General features: G+C 61.0%; 1 protein-coding gene across 1 annotated transcript; it reads left to right on the forward strand.

Moving 5' to 3' along the window:
- The first annotated feature begins 491 nt into the window (after positions 1–491).
- On the forward strand, positions 492–4441 carry RTP5 (receptor transporter protein 5 (putative)). The gene is made up of 2 exons (XM_024243815.2): positions 492–663; positions 2453–4441. Exons 1-2 carry the CDS (start codon positions 506–508, stop codon positions 3963–3965), a joined length of 1671 nt encoding a protein of 556 aa, XP_024099583.1. The 5' UTR covers positions 492–505; the 3' UTR covers positions 3966–4441.
- Positions 4442–10179: the final 5738 nt, after the last annotated feature.

The following is a 10179-nucleotide window of genomic DNA, read 5'->3' on the forward strand; positions in this document are numbered from 1 at the left end:
CCCACGGGACAATCTGCAATGATACACGTTCTATAAAGTTCTTCTCAGCTTTGTTTGTGTGAAAAGCATTAGTGCTGTTTGCAGAGAGAAGCTGAGTGAATAAGTTACATGATAGCCACAAGCTGGAAAAATACCGAGTGTTCTCAAGGGATGAGTGTGGGCCACTGCTCCTGATGCGCGATAGAAAGAGAGGGCTGTGGATGATTCCTTGGTGTGATGTGTGAAAACACCCGGGCCTCTACACACACGGGTCTGGGGAGGCCCCTGCGTGTCCATCACCACCATGGTGCTGCCACAGGGATGCTCTCTGGGGGGTGGGGTCACGGGAGATTGCATTGTATTGTATTTTCCCTTTCTGCTTCCCATTTCTCGGAGACAAATCTGGTTGCCATGGAGACCATGCTGTTGTCAAGGTGGCTGATTGGCCGGCGCAGGATGCGGGGACGTTTCCTTGGGCCCCCGGCGGGCGCAGCCCTCAGCCCGCACTGCGGAGCCAGGTGGCAGCATGGACGGGGCTCGGGCAGACATGTGGGCCAGCACCTTCACCCTGGCCATGGCCAAGAGGAAGCCCCAGGACGTCTGGGTTCTGCTACCTGAGCACAACCTGGTCCCAGGACGCCTGGACGGCGGTGGTGTCCAGTACCTGCTGGTGGGGCTCTCGAGGTGCGGCCAGAGGTTGGGGACCCTGGGAGAGGCAGGGGGCTGAAGGTGCTTTTCCACGGGACCTTGGGTGGTCCCAGAGGCTGGGTGGGGCTGTCGGGCCTCGTCTTGTCCCCGAGACGGGAGGGTGGGGCTGGGTGCTCCTTCTCCCGCCTGAGCCCCACCGCCTGAGCTGATGCAGGGGTCCTGGGGAAGACATGGCGGGTGCCTCATGGAGAGTTTGGTTTCCCACACTCGGCTCCTCGGGCCAGCGCTGCCCTTGGACACAAGCTCGTCTCCTGTTTCCATGGCACTGCTGTGGCCTCGCAGCCATCGGTGCTGACAGGTGGGCCCTGGGGCATGCCGGAGCCTGTGGTCACCATCTGGCCCTGTGCTGCAGACATCGGGGTGTTCGGCCCTGATCGGGGGCCCGGGGTGGCTGTGGGTCACATGTGAGCCTCACAGGCCATCGTCATGGTTGTGGCGCCGTCAGCGCAGCAGGGCGGGCGCCATGCGCTTCTCCACCTGGCAAGGCATCCACAGCTCTGCCGGGCGCCAGCCAGGAGGGGCGCGGGGCAGCTCCACAGCCTCGCAGATGCCCGGCCTGACAGGCCCCCAGGCTGCTGGCTGGTCCGTCCCCCTGTGGAGACACCCTGGGCAAAGGGGGAGTCGTCCTGCCCTTTGACACAGCTCCTCAGTGCCTGAGACCCCTGGGGCCAGGTGTGTGCAGAATCCCAGCTTTTTCAGAAGTTGGGAAAGTAATAACCCGTGTTGGGGTCTGAGAAGGGCTGGGAAGCACATCACTGTTCCCACAGCCAGGTGGAGATGGCTCTGAGCGGCTCCCAGCTGGTGGGAGAGAACTGAGGACGGCTGCCCCAACGTGCAGCCCCAGCGCCTGTGGCTTTGGCTCCTCAGTCCCATTTAAATAAAGTCAGCAGTTCAGTTCCTCCAGCATGAACGTGTCCACGGGCTCTGTGGCCAGTGTGGTTGGAGGCTGCAGGCAGGGCAGTGTGGCTATAGAACATTCTGTCATTCAGAAAGTTCCACCGCATGGAACTGAATCAGAGCCTCTCACTCATGCAGGGTTCCCCGAAGCTCACAGCTGCTTGTGTGGCTAGCAAATGGTCACCGGTCTGATGACCACCATGGACAAGCCAATCCCTCCCAGTGCTCTCCCTAAATCTCCCCTCGCCTGGTGACGCCCAGCAGGGCTGCCTGGGCCATGACCGCAGGCCTCCACAACATCCTTTCCCTCAGCTGGCAGGCGACCTCCTGGATCGCCTCCTCTCAGTCAGGACAGGGACCCCCACTTGCTGAGCCCCCAGGGACAGCCCCCATATGCATGCTTTTCCCCTCCTAAGTGTGTCGGCAGGCCTGCCTCTTCCTGTGTTAACCCCAACTCACAAAACACCAGCAGAGCCACGCAGGCGGCAGGCTGCCGACGCCTCACGGGGGCCGGGCCAGAGCAGGTTTTGTTGAAAAACTGCTGAGAGGAGGTTTGCTTTGCTTCTCAGTGCTCCACACGAGGGGGCTGCAGGCTAGTGTGCATGGGCCTGCTTTTGCCTGTGTGTGGCCGAGGGGCTGGTGGTTTCAGAGCCTCGGCACAGGCAGGAGCAGGTGCTAGGCTGCCTTGGCCGCGGCCCTGGGTGGCTGGTAGGTGAGGTTTGAGGTCTGAGGTTTGAGTGTGGGATGTGAGGCAGGGGGTGGCGAGGCGCTGGGGTCGGATGGGCAAGGAGGCTGCAGAGCAGAGTGCGAGGGCCGGCTGTGGGGCCTCTTTCTCCTGCACTCACACACACTTCTTTCCCCCCTGCAGGCTCCAGTGCAGTCACTGTCCGGGGACCTGGGACTCGGCCCATGTGCACGTCCTCTTCCACCTGTGGTGGGACAGGGCCAGCCGCCGGGGGCTGGTGAAGATGCGCATCTGGGGCCAGCGGTGCAGGCTGTGCTCTGCTCCCGGGGACTGCCAGGTGAGGCCCCCAGGCGAGCAGCCCTTCCTCAGCAGGCTGGTCTTGCACATCCTGCAGGACTGCTACGGGGATGGCCTCGGCCCAGCCCGGCACCCCAGGGAGGCCTATGAGGGCTGCTGTGAGGCCTGTGAGCTAGGGGTCTGCTTCCTCCAGAAGGCCCCAGACCCTGCCTGGAGCGCCAACACCTCAAAAGGCAACTTCCCCGCCACGGCCTGGGGTGGCACTGGCGCCATCTCCAGGGGCAAACTGCTGCCCACCCCTGGTGACGACCTCGGCAAGGGTGGCGGTGTCATCGCCATCCCCTTCTCCCTTGTGGGCACCAGCAATGACCAGGTGCCCATCGCTGAGGGCCCTGCCACCCCTGCAGGGGCCTCTCTCCCTGTGACCGGCAGCCGTGGGGCCCTGGTCATCGGCCAGGGCTTCCCGGTGGCCATTGGAGACCCCCTCTTCCACGGCCCCGGCCTCCTCGGCAGCGGCATCCAGACCTTCGAGCTCAAAGGCTTCCTCTTCAAAGGCCGGGGCTCCCTCTGCAGCCCCGTTGGCGTGGCCCAGGGCTGGGGCCCCATCTCCCTCAACAATGGCCTCGTCCCTGCGGGGAAACACACGCCAACCGTGTTCTACTGCGTGGGCCTCTCGGCCAGTGGGGAGGGCTCCCTCACCTTCCCCTCCTCCCTCACCAGCATCTTCACCAACACCCTCTTGGAGGCCACTGATGGCCCTGTGGCCACTAAAGAGGCCTCCGTCACCTTCCCCTTCATCTTTACTGATGTCAAGGATGCCGTTGCTGAGGTGGCTGAAGGCAACGGGAAGGAAGGAGGTGGCCAGGGCCTCGTCCCTGCGGGTCACGACCCCCTGCCAGAGACCAATGCTGGTGGCCTCCCCTCCCAGGTCAAGGGCTCCCTTGCCCGCTCCTACCCTGCTGATGTGCAAGGCACAGACTCCTTTACTGACATCACTGAAGGCAAAGAGAAGGGAGGTGGCCTGGTCACCACGGGTCACAACGCCCCTCTGGAGGTCAATGCCGAGGGCCCCATCACGGTTAGTGAGGGCTCCATCACCATCCCCTTCTCAGTCTTCGATGTCATAAAGCGCAAGGGCGGTGGCCACGTTGCCTACGGCCCCCAGGGCAATGGCTGCGTCTCCCAAGGCTATTACCAGAAGAGGCGGCTGAGGTCCAGGTTCCACAAGGCCCGCTGTGGGTGCCGCCGGGAGGAAGACGAGCGCCCTGGCCGCGCCTGTCGCAGGCCGCACGCCGAGCCCTACGAGGACTTCTGGATCTGGGTGTCCATGACCGTGTGCGTCTTCTGGCTGATGTGCATGTGTCGGCTGAACCCCGGGATCTACCTACAGCAAGTGTGACGCCCCGAAGTTCAGGCAACCCTCGCCTCTGAGACCCCGCCTCGCCTCTGGAACCCCGCCTCGCCTCTGAGACACCCCCCCAACCCCGCCTTTGAGACGCCCGCCCTGCCTCCGAGGCCCCGCCTCCACCTCCGAGACCCCGCCTCTACCTCCGAGACCCCGCCCCACCTCCAAGACCCCGCCCCCGCCTCAGAGGCCCCGCCTCCACATCCAAGACCCCGCCCCCGCCTCCGAGGCCCCGCCCCAGCCTCCGAGGCCCCGCCCCCGCCTCCGAGACCCTTCCTCACCTCTGAGACCCCGCCCTGCCTCTGAGACCCCGCCCCCGCCAGCAGCCCAGCCCCTCCTGTCTCTAGCCCCTGCTGGTTTTGTGGGTCTGCCCTGAGCTGTGCCTGTGTGCTCCAGCCTCTTCCTATGTGTGTAACTCCAATAAAACCAAGCAAAGCCAGCCACGCAGCCCTCCACCCAGGGGAGGTTTCCAGGTGAGAGAAACCTGGGCCGGTCCTTCTGTCCCTCCACCCTGCAGGGGCCTCTCACGCCCACCGCTTCTTGCCCTGGGGAGAGCTCCCTCTTGGGGATTCCGAATTCCTGGGCATGTGTGGCTCCTGGGAATAGGACAGGAAGCTTTGGCTCCGGCTCCGTGTCAGGTGCAAATTAACCTCCCTCCTGTGTGGACCCAGGGGTCTTGTGGAAGAGGCCACTTACCTCTCTCCAGGAAAGACTCAAGCCCCCGCTGAGACTGGCTTGTCACGCCCTCCCTCTTTCCTCCAGCCTCAGTGTAGCCTCTGGAGGGATCTTAGCACCTCTCATCCAGAGGGTGGGGGGCCACGGTGGGGCTCTGACCCTGTCTGGGTTTGAGAAATTCTATCCATTGCAGATGACAGAAAACTCTCCTGTTACTCAAAGCCACACACTGGATTTTCATTTTAAAAGAGCCCAGTTTCCATTTCCTAGGGGCGGGGGTGTTGGGATACCCAGCTGTCCCAGCCAGGTGGGAGCCTGACAGTGGCAGTGTCTGGGTCCGACTGTCCCGCCTCTCAGGCAGGGTCAGCCCTGTGGGTCCTGGGAGGTTGGGAACTGCCTGGGGAGACCCTGGGGTCTGCGACTGGGGAAGCCCTGCCCTGTAGAAAGGGGAAACCGCGTCCAGGGCCCCTGGTGGGGAGGGGTCCAGCCCAGAGATTCTGCCTGCCAGGCTGGCCTGGACCCCTGGGGTGTGCGAGGGAGGCGTGGCGGGGGGGGGGGGCGTTCTCCCACACAGCTGTGGTGGGCTCGGATGCAGGTGGTGCGGGGGCTTCAAGGGAAAGCAGCAGAACCTCTTGTCCCAACCCAGCACCCTCTGCTTACTGGGCACCAATGGAGACCCCAGCAGCCCCAGGAGGCTCCACCCTGCACAGAGGCTGGAGACAGCAGCCAGCCTGCAGGTGACACGGATGAGGGTCCAGGAGAAACCCGAATCCAGGGCCTTGGGGGCCAACTGCAGGGATGAGGGTCCCAGGAGAAACCCCAATCCAGGGCCTCGGGGGCCCAACTGCAGGGACGAGGGTCCCAGGAGAAATCCCAATCCAGGGCCTCTGGGGCCAACTGCAGGGACGGGGGTCCCAGGGGAAACCTGAATCCAGGCCTCGGGGGCCCAACTGCAGGGACAGGGGTCCCAGGAGAAACCCCAATCCAGGGCCTCGGGGGCCCAACTGGAGGGACGAGGGTCCCAGGAGAAACCCCAATCCAGGGCCTCGGGGGCCCAACTGCAGGGACGAGGGTCCCAGGGGTGCAGGGACCAGCTCCACAAGGTCGGTGGGCTTCTCCCTGTGTGCGGAGACGAGAGAGTGTAGAAATAAAGACACAAGACAAAGAGATAAAAGAAAAGGCAGCTGGGCCCGGGGGACCATTACCACCAATGCGTGGAGACTGGTAGTGGCCCCGAATGTCTGGCTGCGCTGTTGTTTATTGGATACAAGGCAGAAGGGGCAGGGTAAAGAGTGTGAGCCATCTCCAATGATAGGTAAGGTCACGTGGGTCATGTGTCCACTGGACAGGGGGCCCTTCCCCGCCTGGCAGCCGAGGCAGAGAGAGAGAGGAGACAAAGAGAAAGACAGCTTATGCCATTATTTCTGCATATCAGAGACTTTTAGTACTTTCACCAATTTGCTACTGCTATCTAGAAGGCAGAGCCAGGTGTACAGGATGGAACATGAAGGTGGACTAGGAGCGTGACCACTGAAGCACAGCATCACAGGGAGACGGTTAGGCCTCCGGATAACTGCGGGCAGGCCTGACTGATGTCAGGCCCTCCATAAGAGGTGGTGGCGCAGAGTCTTCTCTAAACTCCCCCTGGGAAAAGGAGACTTCCTTTCCTGGTCTGCTAAGTAGCGGGTGTGGTTCCTTGACACTTTTTGCTACCGCTAGACCACAGTCCGCTAGGTAACGGGCGTCTTCCCAGATGCTGGCGTCACCGCTAGACCAAGGAGCCCTCTGGTGGCCCTGTCTGGGCATAACAAAAGGCTCGCACTCTTGTCTTCTGGTCACTCCTCACTATGTCCCCTCAGCTCCTATCTCTGTATGGCCTGGTTTTTCCTAGGTTATGATTATAGAGCGAGGATTATTATAATATTGGAATAAAGAGTAATTACTACCAACTAATGATTAATGATATTAATATATAATCATATCTAAGATCTATATCTGGTATAACTATTCTTGTTTTATATTTTATTATACTGGAACAGCTCATGTCCTCGGTCTCTTGCCTTGGTGCCTGGGCGCACACAGGGGAAACCTGAATCCAGGGCTTCAGGGCCCAACTGCAGGGATGAGGGTCCAGGAGAAACCCCAATCCAGGTCTCAGGGGCCCAACTGCAGGGACGAGGGTCCCAGGAGAAACCTGAATCCAGGCCTTGGGGCCCAACTGCAGGGACAGGGGTTCCAGGAGAAACTGGAATCCAGGGCCCCGGGGGCACAACTGCAGGGTGGCAGGAGCCCCACACGCCGACTCAGAGGGCCCAAGCCAACCTCATCCTGGGATGGGTTTTGGGAATCTGCTTTCCTCTAGTGGGGCAGGGGCTCTGGGGAGCCTCCTGGGTGGGCAGCTTGGCCGCCTCAGGCCGACAGCAGGTGCCCCTCCCCACCCCTTCTGCCCAGCACTATGGGGCGGTGGTCTCAGGGGCTGTGGGCAGGGGAATCACAGCAGCACCTGGGGCCACAGGCAGGGGGCACAAGGCCCTGACCTTGCCCTTCTCCCATCGCCTGCCAGGCCACCTCTGGCTGGGAGCTTGCTGGGGCCCAGAGGGTGGGTGAGTTCTGGGGTCCAGGGCAGGGAGGGCGCAGGGAGGCTCTGTGTTCTGGATCCACGCCCCTGCCCTCAGCGCCACCCACCCCAGGAGCCTGTGCACAGGTGTCCCCATATGATCACAAGAGGGGCCACCCTGCAGTGACCTCGCTTGGTCGCATGGCTACTAAAATGTGGCCACCTAAGAGGAAGGAGGGAAGGCTGGCACCTTCGCTACAACCCACCCAGCTCAGCCTTCAGGTTGGCTCCCAGCCCACCCCTGCCGTCAGGCAGCTCCCAGCATCTGACCCTGTTGGGACACAGGACACGACTTGTCACCTGGGACCCCCTTCCCTGCAGGCCCTGGGGGTGGGGGGGCAGCCTCAGCAACGGTGGGAGACCCCCACCTCTCGCAAGGGGCTTCCTTTTGTCTGCCTCGGGGCTGCCCGACACTCCTGCCCTCGGGGTCCTTCCGCACCCTGCCAAGGGGCCCTGAAGGCTGCAGGTGCCCGCCTGTCCTAGAAGAACCCCCTCAGGGCTTCCAAAGGTACCCGGGATCCCCCAGCTCCCCGCACCGCTCAGCTCCCTGGCCTGCTTGACCTCAACTGCCCCCCACCCACCTCCCCGACCTCCCCAGGGCCCCTACCCCGCCCTTCGCCCCCCACCCGCCATGCTCCTCACTCCCCACCCCCTTCCCACCCCCTTCCCGGTCTTTCTTTCCTATCCCTCCCCCGACCCTCCTTTCTCGGTCCTCCCAGCCCCCTCCCCGTCCCTCTCCCCTCCTCCTGTACCTGTCCAGCGCCCCTCTTTCTCTCTTCCCCTCCCCTTCCTCTTCCGGCCCCCCCCACCCTGTCCCTCTCTCTGCTCCCCTCCCTCTCCTGGCCGCCCCCCGACCCCATCCCTCTCCTCGCTCCCCTCTCTCTCCCGGCCCACTCCGCGCTGTCCTGCGGCGCCCCCGTGTGGCCGCTGTGGGGAAAGAGCAGACCCTGTTGTCGAGGGAGGCCTGGGAGGACGTGGATCTCTGGGGCCGTTCCCTTGTCCTCATTGCTGTTGAACTGCTTCTCGGCTTAATCAGATGAGTTGTTAAAACTAACAGACTACCCATCATCAGCATTGTTACCATTGGTTTCATTAGTAATTGTATTTATTTAATTAATTGTTACATTCACTAGTAAAAATGGGAGCTAAGGCAATGCGTGCACTCACCGGCGTGCGGCTCACCGCTGTGAAGGCAAATGCGGTACTGTGAGTGCTGAACGCACCGCCATGATCGCGGGAAAGCCCAGGCACAGACACCAGCTCAAAAGCCAAGGGTAGGCCTGGGGTTCACATGCCAGGCAGCAAGCTGAACTCGCACCTTGAGCCCACACCTGAGCCCTCATCTGAGGCTGCACCTGAGCCCACACGGGAGCCTTAACCTGAGCCCTCACTGGAACCTGCACCTGAGCCCTCCCCTGAGCCTATACCTGAGGCTGCACCTGAACCCACACCTAAGCTGTCATCTGAGGCTGCACCTGAGCCCACACAGGAACCTTAACCTGAGCCCTCACTAGAACCTGCACCTGAGCCCTCCCCCGAACCCTCATCTGAGGCTGCACCTGAGCCCACACCTGAGCTCTCATCTGAGGCTGCACCTGAGCCCTCACCTGAGCCTACACCTGAGGCTGCATCTGGGCCCACACCTGAATCCACATTGGAACTTTAGCCTGAGCCTACATCTGAGCTCTCGCCTGAGTCTCCTATATGGTTTGAGTGGCCAGGTTGGGCCTAATTAAATATGAGGTAGCAGTAACGACTTTAGGCAACTGAATTATTAGTAGAGATATTTAATATCAAAGTCAAAGAAGATGAAGGGCAGACACATTTTTAATGTAATTGCTATTAGTTCAGCCAAAGTTGAGGGGACTCAAAGTGTGAATAATTTTCTGAGTTAAGGTACATTTCCTAGTGATGGGGGTCAGCTCATCCAGGGTCAGATGTGGTTCCCGCTGAAACCAAGTCCACCCAGAGCATGTGAGGCTGAGCACAGGCTTGGGGTTCCTTGGGAGGGTCTGGCAAGAACTCTGACAGCAGCTCCCATCACCCTGTGGTGGATAAAGCAAATGCCGCTCTAAATGTCTGGGGTCTGTGCTGATTTATGTAGCTACCTGTTGCAGGGTTGGGTTAGGATCAGGTTAGTTACCCTGGACCCTGGGTGTTCAGGTGGACAGGCAGGCCTTGGCCTTGGACAATGGCTAGCTAGGGTGGGCTGGAGCTGCTTTACCTGCAGCTTTGGCGAGGGGAGCAGGAGGCCAGGGAAGTCCCCAGGAGGAGTGGCCACATGGTGATCCAGGCCCCGGGCTGGCTGGTAGGTGGAGGGTCACACCACCTGGGCCTCAGTGAGGTCCTAGCTGGAGCAGAGGTTCAGGGATCTCCTTCCCTTTCCTTCTGGGGCCTGGGACTTTGCACCTCTGTACAGGAGAGGCAGCAGAGGGCTGGGGTCCTGGCGATGCCTCCACTCTGCCTCCCAGCCTTTGGGGAATGTCTCCACCTGTTATGACAAGTGTCCCTGTTTGCCTGGGACTTTGGGGGCTAAATTGGAGGCCTTTCTCTTTTTCCCCAAGTTCTCCAGCACACTTAAAGCATCCGCCCACCCAGCTACACCCCTAAATTTTTCCTTTGATGCCCAGGGCCAGGCATCCTATGGGCATTTGATTACAGATGTCTGCAGGTGGCAATCTGAGTGCCTGTATGCTACTCCTTTGGGCAACTAGCACCCTGGTACCCCTGGGAACAGAGAGTGAATGCCTTTAAAGCTAGTTGGAGCAGAGAACCAATTCCAGACACCCAGAGACATTTAGATAACTCATTACTAGGGTCCTTGCCCTGGGATCACTCCCAGGACTAGTTCTGTGTCTGTCCAGGTGTGATCCAGGAGTGCAGTGAGGGATGTGGATGTGGGATTGGCACAGGACT

This window comes from Pongo abelii, chromosome 11 (assembly GCF_028885655.2).
Source record: "Pongo abelii isolate AG06213 chromosome 11, NHGRI_mPonAbe1-v2.0_pri, whole genome shotgun sequence".
NCBI classification, from domain to species: domain Eukaryota; kingdom Metazoa; phylum Chordata; class Mammalia; order Primates; family Hominidae; genus Pongo; species Pongo abelii.